A 21,037-nucleotide genomic window follows, 5' to 3' on the forward strand; every position below is an offset into this window, starting at 1 on the left:
ACTAGACAGGGTAAAATATCGTAGAAGGAACTGAAGCTGTTGAAAAAATGTTCTTGTGATAGTTGTTTGGTATGATGTGAGATTAACCGTGGTGTAAATAGTTTCTTCGTTGATGAAGTAGTGGAAGAGATTTCAAAGTTAGGTTTATTTTTTTTAATATACACTAATGTACGGAAAAATTACCTTTAATGATAACAGTGGCTATCACATAGTGATAAGAAAGATATAAGCTCCCATTTAAAAAAAATAGAGATGACCTTGGAATCTTCTCTACGCCTCCACCCACGTAAAAAGTATTTACATCACATTATTTCTCCCTCTATATCATGCAAGCTCTATCTTTAAAAAGAGCATTGCAATTTACAGAAAAATTTCCAGAAAAAAGTCAGCGACTTTGAGAATCTTTCGTCGTTCGAATCAATTGATATGAGATAAATTCATAAAAGTAGAATTGAGATAAACTTCAAATCTATAAAAAATTAGCAGCAGATTTAATATTGATGAAAAGTGGGAGGTGATTCCAAATTTTTTGCCGGTAGTGTATACATGTAGATGTATATACAGTAAATTTTCTACAAGTGTCAGTCAGTTTGGATTCTACAAGTGACAGTATAGATGGTCCTACGCCTAGGTCTGTGTCATTGCTGCGCCTATGTTATCTCGCTCGCAGTCAGTGAAGCGTGTGACGCTACACCACTCGGTTTCCTTTGCGAGATTTCACGGCTCGACAATTCATAATAGAAAAATATAATTTCTTTAATTTTACTTTTTTTCATCTGGAATTTTTTTTAACATGTTGCTGAGATTTTTCTGATGAAAATGACATAAAACACGGTATAATTTGAACAACATTTACTTATTAATACTTATTGAGTAATTAATTTAATGTCGGCCTACCTCCACGTAAAAAAAAAATGTAGAGCCGATTCTACAAGTGTCAGTCAAATGTAGGGTCGATTCCACAAGTGTCAGTAAAATGTAGGGTCGGCCTACCTCCATGTATAAAAAAATGTAGGGTCGATTCCACAAGTGTCAGTCAAATGCAGGGTCGATTCCACAAGTGTCAGTAAAATGTAGGGTCGGCCTACCTCCACGTATAAAAAAATGTAGGGTCGATTCCACAAGTGTCAGTAAAATGTAGGGTCGATTCCACAAGTGTCAGTGAGAGTGTATTTTGTTGAATCGTTAGAATTTCATTATATCCTGTGAATATGAGACTCGAAAGAAACTTAATATCAAACGACATAATTTACGACAGTAAATGATTAACTGTAACTGATTGAGTAATTGTAATTTATGTAAAATTTGTTTTTAAAAAATGAATTTATACTAAATTTTGTGTTTAGTAGAAATTCAAAGAAACTTTAATCTCAGATAATACAAAAATCAATAAATTGTTACAGAACACGACTAGGATACATTTGTTTACACGTCACCAGGACAGCGAGATGCCAGTACAATGTTCCGCGTGGGGATCCTCGAGGATCATCCTGCTATAACGGTAATTTATTTCAAATAATTTATTCCACCTAATTTTGCTAATTTTATTGCAATTAACAGACATTTAGAAAATATTTGTTTCTTTCTTTCAATGTATGGTAGATAGAGTAGGACGTAAAACTTAATTTGTTACCAACATATTAATTAAAGAGTTATTTTAGAAGAGATTCACTGTTATACTGTAAAGAGAAGAGAAGAGAATAACTGATTATTATAAACTGTACATAACACTAGCAATGAGTATAACAAACACATTTTCTCATGGTTACAATTAACATAGGATAGAAAGTCCTTCAATTTTCCTTCCATTTGAAAACGAGACTTTGTGCCAATCATTTGGGAACAGAACGTTTGAATCATTTTTTAACACGTTTCGTGTCATAGGGACATTCACTCAGAACCGTTTCGTTTGGTCTATCATAAGAACCCATTAAAACAATGCAACTTGAGTTTAACCCAATTTTTCTCTGCAGTCAATGATATTGACAAGTAAATTTACCTGAGAGTTTCAAATAGGAGAGACTGGGGCTAAAAGTTACAGTTTTAAGAAAACATGAAAAATGACCGGGAAATAATGTAGTTATTCTCTTCACTATTGACTAATTTACTTAAATCTTTGTAGTAACTGATATTATTGTAAAAACAATAAGTTCGTTCTTGAATGTTAGATTTTTTATCGTTAATGTAGAAACTAATTGAAATTAAACGATTAGAAGTTGCGTTATTATGTGTATTTTCGTGGTTCTCTTACAGTGGCCATGGCGTAATGAAAGAAGAAGAATGCAGCACGGCAAAGGAGGCTAGATGAGCCCCAACTTTCAGAGAGGGGCGTGTGCAGATCACCAAGAAACTGTTCGCGAAGCACAAAACCGCACATCTCTGAGAGAAAACGAAAGTGGAAACAAGCACGTGTGTGGAAGAATACGCGGTCCATACCTGGTCCGCCATTTTGGCGGTATGGTCCTTTGGGCCACTATACTATTCCTACAAGGAGCTGGTTTCGTAGGTAAGCTCTCTTTCTTTTGGTAGACTTAAATCTCTCTTTGACACTTGAAACCTACCACCTTTAATCGTGTCACTTATGGTTAATGCTCACTACTCGTGCTAGCAAAAATATATCATTTATTACTTGTTCTGCGATTACCTTTTCACGCCCAAATTAAGATTGGAAAATTACAAACTTACTTTTAAGTAATTAAATGTTGCATACAGTTTTCCTGTAGAAAATTACTTAATCTATTATAACTTACGGTATATATAGAGCGTTGACAATATACGAATAATTGTAAAAATGTTAACAGAATTTAACTTATACGAGATCATTGCCCTTTTCTTTATGACTTGGATGTTTCTAAGTACAGTACTATGTAAGGAAGTAATTTTATTTTAGATATGCAAATCAGAGTAATGTGACGGCTGGTTCACACGAAATTAACTACTCCGGCAGTATTTTATTCAGAAATTGTGATTTATCCGATGCACAGATTAATTTAGCGCACGAGAAATGTAGCAGTCGACACTGCATAAATTTCGGAATTGGAATTTATGGCTGAGGAAAATGTCAGAAATTCCAAAGGTTTTGGAGATAGAAGCGGGAGTGATAGAGTAGGTCACAGGTCAGGATACGCAACCCAGTATGATGCAGGGTTCGAAAGATATAGATCAGGACCGCTCAGGAAGTTGCTCTATGTGAAGTGGTTAGATAAACGGAAGCATGAGAACGATATTCGAGTGGTAAGCTACCCCTATTGGAACAACGATCCTATGGTGGGGCACTGTGTGAATGTAGTATTTAATGACCGCCCGCCTAAGGGGTATTGGAACAATTGGAACAACGATCCTATGGTGGGGCACTGTGTGAATGTAGTATTTAATGACCGCCCGCCTAAGAGTGATAACTATGCTTCGAAGATAGGCAATCATTATCAACGCACGTCTACTTACAAGCACACACTTCCACCGCTACCGTTGTTCCGCACTCCTTTTACGACTGTCGACGTCATTTTCCCTGGCAGCTACTCCCGGCTCTGCTCGGGGCAAAAAAGAGCGCTCTTGCTTACGAAACGGCTATCTAAGCGGCCGTGACATGAATGATTATGGGTACGCTGCGTGTGACTCAATATTTTTGGTATGCAGGACAAGAATATTCAGAACTTATTCGACTTATTGGACTTGTACTTATTACATACTAGGAGTTTTCCAATAATACACTTGTAAACGGCAAAACGATGGTCAATGGCTTGAGGGCGGATAGGGCAATACGAGCCATAAAACCATGGCACGACGTACTGAGGCGTGCTGATTGGTCGGGTCAAGGGACAAAAATCCGTATAGAAAAGGCCAGGATTTCAGGAAAAGTAAAAGTTGTCTTGAGACATCTTATCTCCACATCACAATTCCATCCAGGCTTTCGCGATAAGCTTGGATCGTCTAGCTTGGCTCAGCCCAGAGCTGTTCAGTCATTGCCCGTACGGGCAGCGTATTAAGCTTCCGGGGGCGTAAACGAATCGGCGGGCAACAAGCCACGCCTTCTCGGGCAACGGTGCGTGTATGAAAGACCTATACCCCTACCACAAACGTCTTTCCCCCCACTCCTCTTTAATGTATGTGACATCACTCGCCCGCGACTTCGCCCTCAGCTTTGCCCGCGGACATTGGCGAGTGCCCTTGCCCCCCTGAAGACTTGTTGAACACGGTACTGGCCTAGCCGGTACCTCTGTTCCAGATTCACCTTTCCTTCCCAGATTCCATATTTCCAGTCGTCTAAAGTCCAGTCTGCACATCCACTTCGAATCCTCCACTATTGTCCGCTCTCCATCCCTGCCGAACACCACATTTCCAAGCCACATGGCCGTCATCTCGCCGTAGCTTTCCCTGAAGTACAGCAATCGCGAAACCGTCGCGTGGAAACGTCGAGTGATATAAACTTACAACTGTATTAGCCGCTTAAAAATCAAAGTATGTAGGATCACAGTGTCTCGGCCTGCCAGTCGGAGGTCGCGAGTTCGATTCCCTTTGGGTCCCTCATTTTTTCCTCGGTTCCTACATCTATCATATATAACTGGAAAGAATGCTAGCAGGATGGCACAGGGGCAAGACGGACACACCGCTCACTTTGCTTGATTGACTCTATCTGTGACACTCCCGAAGCCGCCACTTTCAGGTTTTTGGTGGAACACACTGCCATAGTAGTAAGATCCCCGTGTTCAGGGATCACACGTTTCAAGATCTACCGTGGATACACGCTATTGCTTCGAAGTTCATCGCATCGGTCGCTTTTGCTCTGTCCCGCTCGGTTTCGATGTGTCTCATTTGCTCTCTTCGTCACGCGATGGTACATGATCCTACTTGTGCACGTGACTCCTTCGGTCAATAGCACAGTACCTAATGTGCAGAGCTGAAAATAAGTCCTGCGGACGCAATACCTGTCTGATTGGTCATAGTGTAATAGGACCCCACCTTCTTTAACACAATCACAGAAATGGGACACGTGTGTTGTCATTATTGGCCGACGTAATAGCATTAACGAATCGGATCATTTAAAATTGCGTGACGTGAGATTTAGGCGAAGTACCTCTCTTGCCCCTGTGCCATCCCGCTGGACTTCTTTTGAGCTGTGCACAGCACATACATATATCATTCATGTATAACTTGAGATAAAGAAAATCGAGTATGAAATCCTTCGGGATATCAATCATGATCCCTTTCTCAGTAAAGCAAAAGTCATTGAGGTCTACTAGGCAACCGTAAGTTAATTTTAGTGGACGGAGGTGGAAGTTGTAGTGTTTCTCTTTCAAGAAGAAGCTTTCATACCAGACGGTGTCGAAGGCTTTCTTAGAAGTACGTGCTCGTGATCCTATTTTTAACAAGTTCCATGATAATATGGTCCGTTACTCTTAAGATTTTGTGGCTGATGGAATCAAGTGGTTCTGTTCTGAAATCGAACTGCTCGTGAAGATAACATTGCTGTCACTTGTGCTATCTTGGGTCAGATGGATGAGAGTAATTATTTTTCAAATCATTAGGTCTATATCTAAATACAGGCAGCATTTCTGTCAGGTTTTTTGACGAATTTGACGATTTTACACTAACCACTCCAGAATGTAGAAATTGTTGGTTAGTAGTTCTTTATCAGTGACGAAGTCACGATCTGATGCTTTTATCAGAAAAAATGTATATGTAATATCTCTTGTTTTATTTTATACTGTTTGTTGATCGCAATGCATTGTGTGCCATCGAAGCATAGGTTTGTAGTGTAACATCTGATTTAACCCGTTGTTACGTACCTTTCAAGTCCATTCAAGGAGTTTACCTGGGATAGGGGCGGCGACAGTGACTACCACAGGATTTAATTCACACGAGTTTATTCTGTACAGAGGCGTTCCTTGATGCAAGGATAAACAACTGAGTTCTCGCGCTGGAAGCGCGTTGGTTTTTTAAGCTGCTTCCCTCTTCTGTCCTTGGGGTGGTGGAAATGGGTTAGAGGAGGAAAGATTGAGACAAGGTTAGGTTAGGTGCCTCATGAAGCTGTAACGTGCCACTGCTTATCACTATCCTAATAGTACGCTCACTGTGTGCTATCGGTGACTATAGTCACTCGTTGATACTTTGCATCGGTTTACAACTTTAGTCGAACACAGTATTGTAAGAAATGCGAGATTACGGCGGCGGCGAAGTGGTGGCCTGGACTTTGTCACCCAGGAAGAGAAAGCGCGCGGGTACCTGAGGGTGGTACCATGAACTAAGCCCTTTCCCCGGAAAGTCGAACGAGGGGGCTCCAATGGTTTTTCAGAGCAACGTGGGATACGACGCGGGAAGGACACTCTGGAAATAGCCGTCGAGCGAGACGGACGCCGGAATCCTTAACAGTCGCTTAGGAATATAGAATAAATACATTTTTGGATACCACACTATCCTGAGTTAAATTCTTTTTCTCAAGCGGTGCTTACAGTATCGGTGTTCTATCTCGATGGTTGAAATGACATTACATTGCAATATCCCGTCCTGTATCTACTCCGCGATAAAGTGTACGTTCGCGTTGTAACTGGCCCGTACAGTTGAACCTTATTCGCGACGAGAGTATCTGTAGAGCGGAAGCATTTTCGCGAACGACATAGCCGTATCGAAAGGGTTAAACAGCTCGTGGTATAGCACCCCTTTTATGTCCCACGAGACGCACACTTTTTTCCCGTGAATATTGAGTTTCACGTTGGGTTAACCCACGATTTTCTCCTTTTCTCCATTCTGGAACGCGGCGGGAAGCGGATTTGAACTTAAAATAAAGTTGCAGTTGATTAATTGTGAGAGCTACGAATTCATTCGCACACCTAATATGTCCTTTATAGGTACACACGATGGCGCAAATGTATATACTTTTGTTTCTCCTGTAGATGTAACTGCAAAAACGAAAAATTAAAATGCAAACGAAAGTTTCATGTATTGATATTGTAGGAAACGGAATGCATAAACGTATGTAGCGACCAGCTACAGCGGAAAACATTTGGCGAGCAGACTACCAGCACGGTTTATGACGTGCGCGCTTGGAAGGCTATTTTTGAGGAAACCGTTTTTAGCTTATTTAATTTCTAAAAATTCGACAATGCATGTCCGCGTAGAAACTTTCTCCGACGGCCTCAATAGCAAATTGCCGCATCATAAACCAAGGGTTTCCGAAAGGTCTTTATAGGTACACACGATGGCGCAAATGTATATACTTTTGTTTCTCCTGTAGATGTAACTGCAAAAACGAAAAATTAAAATGCAAACGAAAGTTTCATGTATTGATATTGTAGGAAACGGAATGCATAAACGTAATTAAAGATTTGTAAAATATAATTATGATAAAGAACACTGTTAACGCTTTATCGCTTCGCAGGAAAAGGACCACTCTCGCTATTGTTTTCCCTATTTATATGGTCTTCGCGACCCGCGTTCACTTTCTCACTCTCTTCGCTACTCGCCCAAACACACTCGCTCTTTTTTAATAACAACGAACGTCGGAAGGCCACGGCCTTATTTTGCCTATTCGTGTCGCAGGGTTTTTTCCGAAAACGAACTCGACCATATGATCGGCCCGCTCCGGTCATTAACCTCCTACAATATTTCTTCCGTTCAGTACGAAAAGTGGTGTCTCTTAAACCATTGTTTTCTTCTTAACAGCACGATTATGCTCGTCCTTATTTTCCATTACTTTTCACAAAGCTTCAGAAGTTACCTTTAAACGTGTCAGAAACTTTCGCGCCACTCTGTACGATCTCCACTTTTCCATTTCTCTTTAAAGAGCCATGTGGCAAGAGACGATCAGCTGATCTCCAAAAACAACGTTATTCTCAGATGCATCGCAATCTCCAGAAACAACGTTATTCTCAAATGCATCGCAATCTCAAACAACATTTCTGCTAGGTACTTTCGGTCTAGCTGGAACACGTCATCGAAGTTTGCTTACGACAACTGAACTTTGCGTGGTACGAATGTAAAGTGAGGAATACATGCTACGTACGAGTAGTATTCCCTCGGGTGTGCAGGAACGGAAATTGCATGTGAACGTTTATGGCGAGTGACTGAGTTTCGAGTCAGGAGGCACCGGAGAAGAATGTTTGGATCGAGTGTTTGAGATTAGGGTGTGAAAGAAAAGTGCATGAAGGTTTTGAGTGGTCGTGACCTAATGTGTCCTGGGAGTATCTGCGTGATTTGTCGGAATCGAACGAGAAGGGCGGTGAAATAGAGAAATGAATTAGTGTTGAAGATGCGTGAGAGAGTTAGTTACATTACTTGAAGTCGTTGAGCAGAGTATTACTTTGCCTGAGTTGAATATTGTGTCGTACTTTTATATTATTTCAATATGCACAGAAACTTATATAAATTTGAGCAGCTTTGTTGAAAACCCTCGTCTTTATACGCTACCGGAGGTAGGTATGCGAAACGCAAGTTTCTTATATATAGGGTGTCCCAGTTTTTTCCGATCAAACTTTGTGAAACTTTGTCAGTATGTTATATGGGTATAAGCAAGAAAAAAGTGTGATATAAACCTAGGTCGTTTGGAGCTTCGTTAAGAAGTTATAACGAAAACACGAGATACGAAGAGAATAATAACGACCTCAGATCGTACATTATAGTATTCCTATTTCGTATCGTAACCGCACGTCCGTTACCATTCCTTTCGTATTTCGTATTATTGTTAAAACTTTTTAACGAAGCTTCAAACGACCTATGTTCGTATAACATTTTTTCCTTTCTTACGCCCATAGAACATACTGACAAAGTTTAACAAAGTTTGATCGGAAAAAAACTGGAACACCCGGTATATACACGACTGAAGTTCAACCGTGGACAGGAATAAGTTCAGCGTAGTTGGTAAAAAGAATTAGGCGTAGCGAGAGAATTGTAGAGTTCAAATAGAACCCGACAGGAAGAAGGAGAGAAAGAGAAGCAGTATGTAGAGTGATTGCAATAGAGACAATACTTAGTGAAGGAAAATACGAGGAAGGTCGTTCCAACGCGTAGCTGGTCGTCGCATTTATGTTTTCAAGACAGCTCTAAGATGAAGAAAAGGCTCTTGAAGGTAGAAGGACAAGGGAAGAGGAAACTGTAAATACACGGAGAAATCTAGACAATGAAAGTTGAAAAAGGAAAGTAGAACAGAATGAAGGCGTGTGCAAGTGGAGGCATTTCTAAACGTACAAAAAATTGATTTTTCGCCAGTACTAAACCGTGTACTGTCTACATCTACACTGTGAAATTAATTACGGTGGAGTATGTTTGGGCAAGGTTGAGGCGGTGTCGCTCTTCTTGTTCAGTTGGCACATTTAATATAGAAAACTGTATAAAATGTTTGACGTTTGCTAGTATAAGAGGCTTGTGAAAAGACTGCTCGTGTAAATACAGAAAAAAGCTGCCCTTCTTTAGAGTCTGTACGGGTGGAGCTAAACTAGTTTGCTGTTAGTAAGAAAATTGTTATTGGTGACTTGTGTTACCTACTTTTCGCGACTTATAGTTTTGCAACAAAACATTCATTCCAGGACTTCATATAACACTTTTTTCTCATTTTGGTCTGTTGTTTATTGGAAAAATTTGGGACACCTTGTATACCATTTGAACGAGCATAAAATAAGCTTCTTAAGCAGTGTTTTTCGTTCAAATTTGGCGATCATTTCTCCGAGAATTGCAATTTTCCTGCATTATTTGAACATGTGAAAAACGAAAATCGCGTGAAAGTTACATTTGAAAATTGAAAAGTGTATAAAAATGTAGATTGGCGGAAAGCTTGAACTTTTTGTGATTTTTTATTTTTATTAAAAGTTGCAGTCATCGATGTGCTTGGGAAAATACGCACTTCAACACCCTTCTCCTTATTACCCTTGGATTCTGATAAAATATCAGACACCAGAAATAAATGGCCCTTTTGCGGACCTGCAAGTGTGCAAAGTTTAAAAGAAAACGAAGGTGTATAATTTCACAGACATTTCGAGTAGAATCCTTTCTCATTCTGGGTCTTCTGTGATGATCATCAGGCTATAAATTAACCCCTGACACTCATGCCCCTATCTCACACGTGCACAACGAATCCTCAAACAAGTGCAATTCTGTTTAATTATATTCACTTTCCATATCGTGTTATCCTTTCTATTATAGCGAGAACGTAGGTTACAACAAGAAACTTATTTCTATACGGCCAGGAAATAACTTAAAAGAAACAAAGCTGATCATCTTTGGCACATCAAGTTGGGAAAAATATGAGCGTTAAAGGGTTAAACTAACAAAGTTGACCTGATTAGCGAACTTTCCCTGCAGGTGTGTAATTTATTGTCCAGCGGCAAAACAGAAGGGGTATAGTACGAGTGGAGCTTAAGTATGATCGACATTCGTGTGTTGATAAAGAAGGATGAAGAAAAAATGAAAGTAGAGCGAGATAACGACGAGTGCATTATTACCTAGTCTAATCTAACCTAACTTACTGTCAACCGAACCGAATTGAAAGCAAAAAGATCGGTACGTGGATTCCTCGTAAATTGTCCGAGAATCATGTCACCCAAAAGTGGCCAAAACTCAGCCAATAAAGCCTAAGACACTGTGTAATTAAAAAAAACGAGGTCAGGAAAAACATGACGTTTATATGAAATTTTTTGAAAGGGGTCCACGTACGTGTCACGGGACACCCTGTCACTCGTTCAAGATATAAATGCTTTCTGTGCAATATCGCGTCGGCACGTAGAGAGGAACGAGACCACGTGAGGGAGTTCACCTATCATGAAATTTGGACATGCCTGCCCTACGTGTTCATAATTCCAATCTCCATTAACCCTCGGCTAATATCTGTGTAGGCAATCAACCGTGTAACTTAGCTATCCCCAAGATGGAACGGAGATGTATTCCCCTCGTTTTAACCCTTTACGGAGGGACGGAGCATATGTGGACGCGTTCGGTGAATTTTTACCTCGCTCTTTCGGCAGGAGCAACGTATCACTTACTCGAGATATATATAGGGTGTTGATGTTATTACTAGCCAGCGTATATTTTTTTTTTTCGTAAATGGAAAGTATACGGGGAAAATGAGAGAGGGAAAAGCTTTACGGTGTTTCGTAACTCGTATAATCGCATACATATATCAACACTTTATGTTTGCAATATTTTTCGGAAAGTGAAGGTGACCTTTAACTTTTTATATTACCCAAGCTTCGTTTTCCAAAAAGTATAAAAAAGTTACATATGGTTATAGAACACCGTGAAACTTTTTCCTCTTTCGTTTTTACTGTATACTTACCATTTACGAGAAAAAACGTTGGCTAGCAATAACGCAAACACCCTATATACAGGGTGTCCCAGTTTTCTCCGATCAAACTTTGTCAGTACGTTCTGTAGGCATCTTTTTTCTTACTTATATCTGTAAAATGTACTGACGAAGTTTGATCAGAGAAAACTAGGGCACCCTGTGTATAATATGTGTGTATGTATACTTATGTATGCAACCAAAAATTACAATAGTGTCTCAGTTATCTGTTGAATAATTAATCGATATCTCGGTACAATGTGCAGTACGCGAGAAAAGCTGATAATTTTTAGCGAGTATTTATCGCTGTCAGCAGCTTACAAGAGAACTTCCGTAACCCGAACATTCCAATTTTTTTGAAACTTTGCAGGTTTGTAGGGGACCTCAGGAGTAGTATCGGGCAACTTTTTTTGGCCCTTTGTCGGTTCTTCGGGGTGAAAACAGCCCTTGAATGCAGATAAGTGTTACCCTACTTCCCTGTATATCTTTGAAGCTATAGTAGATATAAAAAAGTGTTTATAATAAAAATTTAATGGCTTTTTATCAGACTGTGCTATTAAATTAATGAAAATCCTTTTTTGAAATAAAAAATCTTCCACTACCGTTCTTGTGAAAAATTTGGAATTTTCTGTCGTATCGAAAAATATGTCAAATAAATGCAGATAAATATATTAAATATGTTAAACGTATCGAGCAATGTAATATTTAAATCATTTTAATCGATATGCGCTTTTTGTGCGGTCATCATTGGGGTTATCAGTTACCAAGTATGTGTATATGCGTAAGTATATGCGTTTTTATTAATTTAATAGCATCGTCTTTTAAGGCATAAAAGTCATTAAATTTTTATTATAAACATTTCTTCATATCTACTATAGTTTTAAAGATGTACAGGGAAGTAGGATAACAATTTTCATTCAAGGGCTGTTTTCACCCCGAAGAACCGAAAAAGGGCAAAAAAAAAACACTTCCCTTGAGATCCCCTTCAAACCTGCAAAGTTTTAGAAAAGTCGGAATTTTCGGGTTACCGAAGTTCCCTTGTTAGTCCCACAAAACGTTCGTCTTGGAATCGCTCCGTCCGCAAAGAGTTAAGTACACCCTCTAAAAGTCGAACAATTCTACGCAGTCAGCACGCGTGAGGCTGTGAAAGTGGTAATAGATTTCTTTTCGAACGCTGCTCAAAGAATGCCACTGAACGAACAATATTTGTGATTTATGTTACCAACGGAGCGATGGTGGGACTAAAGGGACTAAGGGAAAAAGGGACTAAACCAGGGCTTAGTTTGGGCGTGCCTGAGTTTAAGGGGGTATTCACTTGATTCGGATGAAAGAAACCGAACTTGCTTTACCTTTTCTGCAACCTACATATGTGGAGTCTAGAGTAAAAATTATAACGAAATTTGAAATATTAACGAAGTGACAGAGGTTCGAAGTAAAAGGAACTTTCAAGAGTATGTACCTTAGGACTACATTTTCGGAAAGGACTTCAGTAACTTAAAAAATACTTGACAATAGGCCTGAAATTTTACTCACATGAAGAAATAAAAATATAAATAGGAATGTGGAATAGAAACAAATTAAAAACCCCGACAACAACACCAAAATAAAATGTTTAACCGGTTAGCTCTATATGTTAATATGTTCGCTCTTTAAGGATTACAGTTACTTACAATTAGTGGTTCTTAGCAACCCAATGTGTCACGTCGCGTTCTTTTGCGATGTTGAAAAGGAAGCTCGCGGTCGCGACTGTTACCCGTCAAATTAATCTTGGGTAATTAGTTCAATATCTACTTTGCTCGAACGTTAGCAAAAAGTAGAGTGCGTCACGAACGATTGACGACTTTGTTTCAAAGACTCGAATTGTACTTGAACGGCTGGAGAGAGTATCTTGTTCACACGAGAGAATCTTTGCGAATGTGTTGTGTCTCCTCGAACGGTTGGAGATCTAGTGGTGTTCGCTCGATGGAACCTTTTTTGAATCTCTCCCTCGATTCCCGAATTTTTCTGGAGTCCGCCGTGACTCCTCCGCCAAGTACAAGAAGACACGCTGATTGGTTTTTCACGTACGCACAAATTACCAATCAACGTGCCCCTTGAGTGTCACCCACCCTTCCATTGCGCCCTTAGCGCGCTTTTCCTTGGAAGGAGTGGGACCCTACCTGCGGGTGCGTGGAATCTTCGCTGTCCTTCGGTGACGCGTCGGAAATTCCCGCCAGGTCAACCCTCGGCCGAGAGTGCCGTTACACGCGCGTGTGGATTTACCCTTCAGCAATACCTGGTTTATGACACGTCTTCGGTTATCGAGGACGCGGAAAAGTCGAAATTCTAAAGGCACTGTTCTGTAAGAAATCACTTATTTTTTCGCGGAGCTACGAAGCGTCTTCGTTCTCAAAAACAACCTTCTCGTGCGAGCGTGCCATAAACCCGGTGAACGAAGACCCCATGCGTCCCGTACCTACGCGACGGAACACAATGTGTTAATCACATTTGTTCCTTTCGCCACTTTCGACACACATGTTTTACGAGCATGTACACTGCCGCCTATAAGTGTTAAGAGACCTATTACGTTCGTAGAGAAAGTATTATACGATTTAAATGACACGTTTTCGACAAAGTTAGTATCATGTATCAGTAAACATATACCGGGTGTTCACGCTATTAATTTCTAACGTTTTCGCGTAAGTGGTAGATTTGTGAGAAAAATAGAAGAGGACAAAGTTTCGTTATTTTTTATACGCAATACGATGACTTAAGTTTACAAATTTTTTCACGTAATATTGTGTACGAAAAATCATGAAACTCTGTCCTTTTCTATTTCTCCCACAGATGTACCACTTACGAAAATAAATTGAATATTTTTACCGACACATGATATTCGTCCATTCATGTATGCATTTTTCAATATTCACTACGGATGAATAAGTGTATTAGCAGAAACTGTAAATTACTTCCGTGAAAAAAGTCAGAAAAATGACTTTACTCATCACCCTTGTTCAAACGGACACTTCTTTAAGCATTTGAAAGTAACGTTTAGTTTTTAACGGAGTTGCATATGAGCCGCTTAGAAGGCAAAACAATTTCGAACTTCTTCCAATTTTAATTCTTCACAGATGAAAAAAAAAATGTAACAAATTTAATTCGACGGAGTTAGTCACTTTGGCTTCTGAGTGGCTCATATGAAATTGCTAAAGAATCGCAATGAACGTTTTTGGTTGTTACTGTAAATTTTATATCTGCTTTCTGTTTAATCAATAATCGCCTTCACAAGTACGTTTGCTTTCTACAGGCTCGGTGACAGGTATTCCTGGTGTTCCGGAAAATATAACGGTGATGTTCCTGAATCCGACATCTGTCCGCGTTTCTTGGAGTACCAGTCAGGTCGAACAAGTCGAAAAATACGACGTCACGTATAAACCAACCGATGCCAGGTGCGTTCTGACGATTTCGACGTTTCGTATTTTCCTTTTCGTTTTGCATGTGCATATACATATACAGTTATTTTCTCACTTGTTGCTACAAATTACGAGAGAAACTGTGAAATTAATTGTCTTATTAACCATTTGTATTTCGCTTCGGTTTGGTTGAAATTTTCGTGCAATAAAATTCAAACTTCAGTATTTAGTCACTCTTGTAGACTTTGCACTATGTTGTTTACTGATAAATGTATAACTTTTTAACAAAATCTAGACAATATATAACAATTTATAAGTATGATAAAAATCGTAAAAAGTTGCTGCAGTTACGTAATTATTAAATGACTACTTCTAACACAATACTCTATTCTTTCAATTATATTTCTTTGTTATTACGTCGCTGAGTTTATTGAGTTACGTGATCGTATAACGTTATTACGACAAAGTTAAATGAACACGCTTAATGACTGCTCACTAAGAATATACAGGGTGAGGTAAAAACTTTGTCCACCTGGAATATTTCCGTTATTTGTAACAATATGGAAGAACGTTACACAGGGTGTTCCGTTTAACTTGAAACGATGGAATATCTTAACCCTTTGCACTCGGAGGTGATTTTGCTGTAGGTAAGGTTGCAAATCGGATCTCCCTTGAAATTTTTGAAAACTAACGTAGAAATAAACTGTACTATCTCGTTTAAATATTAAATGTGTGGCGGGTACGTCCAACAAACCCTTACCGAATTTTGTTCTATTCTTCCACGCGAACTTGCTCTTTTCCAACTCCTTCCGTTCTTTTGTCTCTCCCCGGGTTAAGACTTGCCTTCGTCCTCGAGTAGCCTAAGAAGCGCACATGTGGCATCCAGGTTCGCAGGAGGACGTTCCGTTTCTACCGCTTCCTCCACTTCTATCTTTATCTATCGCTACTCCTGTCTCCCTGTCCTAACAACGTAAAAACCCAGTACGCCTACACCTCGGGTCAGTTTTTCCTTTAACAACCATCACGACGTATCCGCCGAACCGCTGCCACCGGGACAATTGACAAATAAAACGATTGTATTTTCCGGACAAATTGTACGCCGGCCAGAACACTTGTACTTTAATAAATTGAGGTGAAAACAGTGCAACGGCGTTCCTCATCCACCTCAAATGTATTCTCTATTTCGCTATAGTGAACAAATTTATGGAGGTCCATAAATCTGCTCTCTGTCTTCGTTAATTATTTACCAAGTGACAGTTATTTAACGTCGCTTCTCAGTCGCCACTCGGTTGCAAAGGGTTAAGAGGAATTGAAGTTGTGGCAAAAAATGTTCGTACCAAAGTTGTTGGATAGATAGAGAGACGTTAGGTGGTCTAAATAAATTTACTACAAGCGTAGTAGTGTCAAGTTAATTCTTTTAACCCTAGTACAGTCTTCGGGTCTTTTTTGACCCATCGACTTCTTATCTTTTTAACACCAAAATTACCGACCGGGTCAAAATGACCCATTACCATCTTTCGAGAAAACGTGAATGTTCGGTACTGGTAAGTGTTATCATTTGTAACTTTCCGAATTTATTTTCTACAGGTATGCTTCTATTTGTATCGATATGAATCGAATTTTCCAATTATGGTTTACTTACGTAAAAATTCACTTTTGGAATGTCGGTAATGTCATTCTGACTCGGCTGGTAATTCTAGTGTTAATTACTTTTGCTGTTATCAAATTTATGTTCCCTTAATGTTACATCGAAAGATCATTACCTAAGTTCGTATGGCGTGCTGGTAACAAAAATTGTTACACCTAAGACCTTTGGGTCAGAAAAGACCCAAAGTATTAAGTGTACAGTCGAACGAAAGGACGCACTAGGGTTTAATCGAACCCTCTATTTTTTGTATTCACAACATGGCAGCGATTCTCGAGATGAATTTAACCACGTGCCACACGAAGTCATTTCGTTTTATGAAAAATCGTAAAGTAGTGAAGAATCGGGGAGTCAGGTCGACACGTGTCGCACGCTTTCGGCCAGCCAAACCCTACTTGACTGTACTGCTAATGCTAATTCTCCACGATTTTACAGCTTTCCATAAAACGAAATGACTTTATGTGGCAATTCGTTGAATTCGTTCCATTTAAAAAAAATTATAATATTTTTCCATATTATTACAAATAATGGTAATGTTCCAGGTGGACAAAGCTTTTGCCCCACCCGGTATATTTTACACAATACTAACTGTACCATGTAGATCGAAATCGTTTAAATGAAAACTGCTTTTTTATTAAAAACAAATGTGTAAGTTAACCTGAAAAATTTATTTTTGTAAATAAAAAGAATGGTGTTTGAAGAATACAAATGGTAATGCAGAACTGAGAAAGATGGGTGATTTATAGTCTGTAGAACTAATGGCCCATTCTAGTACAGTATATAAAAATCCTCACAAACGTTGTTAACTTCACGTGCAAATGTCGATGCTACTAAAATAGCAGCGAAAGATATTAAAGTAAATTTAATTAAAGTATACTATAAGTAGAAAATATTAAAGTGAGACAGAACGGTGGAAAAAAAATTTCGTCGAATTTCGCCAATCGTGTTAAACAGAAACCGAGATTTATAGGATTGTTACAGAATAAATTTTTTACAATATTCCCCAAAATTAATCACCCAGCACGACGTAATACATAGCACGATACGAAGTATATTTAAAAATTTTTTTCCTCTTCTTTTTACAAATATTAGAAAACTAATTAACAGATGGTACAACTGAATAACAACAGTTACACTAGGAACAGTTGTCCTAATTCTTTTATCACTTGATATCAGTCTGTTGGTGTTGACTTTTTAAAGAGGGCTTGATATTAATCGATACTTTCACTTCTACTGCGGCACAGGAAACACAACGACAGGTATATCGCTTTCTTAAAGTATTTCTTAAAAATTGGAAGCATTATATACTTATTTGAGTCGTTTCAGAGTAGTTGTGTAAGAAATACTTGTTCGATAAGAACCTTGTGTATGTTGGTATAAGAAAGTAACCTAACCTAACCAGTAATAATTACAACTTAATAATTTGTTACCTTACAAGCACTTAATATTCACTTCTGTTTATTTGGTCGGTATAGTTTTTAATTACTGGCAAATATTTTTCGAAATGTATAGTCGGTAAAAAAGGATATTTTGGTCGGTATAAACAATTAGTTGTCAGTGTTAAATCGCATTTGGTCGGTATTAATTTACTTTTTAGTCGATAAGTTAACTCTCTGTTTAAAATTCTGACAAATTATCGTTTTACTAATACTGTAATGAAAATGCTGAGTTTTTGTATTGATCGATATAATACTGACCATTTATATTGCGTATTGATGTTTTACTTTATTTAAAATACTGATTAAAAATTTTTCACAATACTGACCCAATAAATAGCGTATATTTGAAATAGGCACACAAGTAGGTTTTCTATAATTTTATTTCAGTTATTCTTGCTCGCTTAGTTCACAAAACAATACTGCATATTACCCAGATAGTTCGTAAAGTACATATTATTTTCAAGATAACACAATATATTATTGTTTGCAACTTGATTAGTTAGTCGGTAATTTTCTTTCGTTGTCGTTTGTGTTGTAGAAATTAATTTAGCAAATTAAAAACAATTTTGTTTGATCATTTAGTGAACTATTGTTTGATAAAATTGAACAATTACGTTAACTTCCGTTCTTTACTTCATCTATTTATCAATTTTCACATCGTACTAAATAAGCACTATCTGTCCTTAAAACCCAAGCAATATTGAGTTTTGTAGTATTTAATCTCGATGGATATATACGGGATGATAAGAAAATAGGTGACCAAACTTTGACACCGTATTCTACTACTCTTCCCAAAGATGGAAAAAGCTAATGTAAACATAGGTTCGAAAATGAGGCTGTTGAATAGCTGTCAGGTGTAGAATTTCAAGCACTGTCATCGTTTCTTTTGCTGGAAGTAAATAATGTGTTAAAGCAAGTTATGTTGATATGATAATGCTTATACAGGGTGTCCCACATAACACTTACCACGATTTTTCAAGCATTTCCGGTGATCTGATGAAAAAGTGTTTTAAACAAAAGTTGATCAGTTCTCAGTTGCAATAAAAAGAATTTCCAAAAAGCTTTTTTCCAATTAAAAGTCAAGATCACCTTCATTTTTTAAATGACACTGCATACTTTTGACTTCATAGTATCGTAGCTCGTGTCAATACGAGTTCAATCACCTGGTACACTATTGGTAGCCTGGAAATACTCGAAAACTGGATTATTGCTACATGTAAAGAAATTGGGAATACACCAGGAATCTTTGAACGTCTTCGACAGTCTTCGAAACGTCGATACGAAGCAAGTAAACTTTAAACATTATTACAATACTCCATCATAATCGAAAAGTGTCTTTACCTCGGAAAGGAAGACCTTCTTTCATGTTTAGGAACAGTAGAATACGGTACCAAATTTTGACCACCTATTTCCTTGTCACCCTATGTACGAAGGATGATCAGAAACCGAGGTTCCCTCAGTAATAGTTCCTTACATGCCAGGGGAAGTTCAGTCTTCCTATGTGCACACATTCCTTGTTACCCAACAGATCATTGATACGAAATTCGCTGTGTGTTTCGGCTCTTATGGGCTAAACGTGTGTCCCCCGTCGAAATTCGTAAGCCTGGTCTTCTCTCCAGAGGTGTGAATCTTCCTCGAGATAACGCCAGACCTCCTCTGCACATCAAACGCAGGAACTTGTGCAGTCATTTCATTGCAACATTATGGAGCATCCTCTGAGTAGCCCGGATTTGACCCTATCCGGTTATCACCTGTTTGGGCCACTGGAGAAACATCTTGGAGGAAGAAGATGCAGCTAGATTTCCGGATGATGCAGCTGTACAGTATGCTTGTCCGGGAATGGTTTGAAGTGGAGGTCTTACTATCCGAACATCCGAGTACACGAAATATCCATTATAACCCGAACTTTGTGTCGAAATCGGAGTCTGAGTGCTCGAGTATCCGGACTTGTATATGAGTACATATTCGAGTATCCGGAGTTTTTTTGTTAATTACTCAAATATGAGCAGTCTATCTTCTCTACTTCTCCATCGCACGCGTTATTTATTGTGCTTTTGCATCATTCTCACACATGCACACACACGCGACGCGTGCATTTATGAGGCAAAAGGCACAAGGTGCCTATACTTCATATGTATCTAACTTTGTTGTATTCCGTGTACTAATCGTTTATTAAATGAATCGGTACAAATATCACGGAACGAAGACGCGTTGACAAAGTACTAATCAGTAGTTTTACAGAACTGCGTGCGTAATGGTAGCAGAACTAAAATCTAAGGTTTTTGAGGAAGGACCTAATACATATATGTTCGTGTCTTGAGGAGTGGGAGTTAGGGATCGTAAGGATTTGGTATACCAAGGGCAGGGTTCGAGGGTGAGACGGAGTCAGTCAGGAAAGGATGAGGTCACGAGGTCGAATGGTAAGTAGACTGCGGATTTTTATGCAAATTCATATTTTTGGGAATACGTGTAGTAAAAAAAGTAAAACTTGGGTAGAAAATTATTTCACCTTCCAGGTACTATAGAAAGCAGTATAATTTAGATATCTTGTATATTTTTTCATATGACGTGCATTCTGTGCAATTTTGCACCTTCAAGTTTCCTATAAATGCATCAAAACCCGCAGTCTAGTGGTAAGGAAAGGATGAAGTCATTGGATATTGGGTATTTGCAAAATGAGCAAGGAAGGCTGATACTTAAATCTAAAGCGCGATTTGAATTAATAGACAGTGTGGTTATACAACAACTTTATAGGAGACTGTTCGACACTGATATTTAGTATCTTACAGACTCATTGCGAGGGTAATACGCAGTTTGGCAACGGTTAGGGATTTTCGTCAGGTCCCGACTTAACGATTCTTTTTAACGATCGAAGACGATGTCGAGCTGATCCTTAGGAAACTCGTTTTACGACATGTCTTCCGTTATTGAGAATAGAAAAAATAAAATTCTAAGATCGTTGCGAAAGATTAACTTCTTCCGGCGAGAAATTCACAAAATATCGTAACAATAAGCCAACGTACTATCATAAATAGCGTATCTTCGCGACCGTGCCAAACAGAAACGAACATTTTTGTCTACATGTATAACGCTGTAGAGTAATGAGAATTTTATTTAAGATATACAGTACGAAACCCAGTAAACAATTTTATAATAAAATTACAAAATTTGATATATGCAATATTTTAGTAAAAAACCCGACTAGAATTTCAGTTAGGCAGATATTAGGTCCGCATTAGGCTAGCCTAATTTTCCTGTTAGGCCCCAATGGGGCAGCCCCATGTAACGCGGAATA

General features: G+C 38.7%; 1 protein-coding gene across 1 annotated transcript in view; it reads left to right on the forward strand.

Moving 5' to 3' along the window:
- The first annotated feature begins 1,445 nt into the window (after window positions 1–1,445).
- The window catches only part of LOC108575513, an 86,840-nt gene continuing 67,248 nt past the window's right edge, over window positions 1,446–21,037 (forward strand). Inside the window, exons 1-4 of the mRNA XM_017938330.1 lie at window positions 1,446–1,501; window positions 2,254–2,506; window positions 14,553–14,694; window positions 17,548–17,562. Of these exons, the coding sequence (XP_017793819.1) occupies window positions 2,305–2,506; window positions 14,553–14,694; window positions 17,548–17,562 (359 nt within the window). The 5' untranslated portion in view covers window positions 1,446–1,501; window positions 2,254–2,304. The remainder of the gene's footprint in view (window positions 1,502–2,253; window positions 2,507–14,552; window positions 14,695–17,547; window positions 17,563–21,037) is intronic.

The sequence above is a fragment of the Habropoda laboriosa genome, unplaced genomic scaffold (genome assembly GCF_001263275.1).
Source record: "Habropoda laboriosa isolate 0110345459 unplaced genomic scaffold, ASM126327v1 scaffold317, whole genome shotgun sequence".
In the NCBI taxonomy this organism is placed as follows: Eukaryota; Metazoa; Arthropoda; class Insecta; order Hymenoptera; family Apidae; genus Habropoda; species Habropoda laboriosa.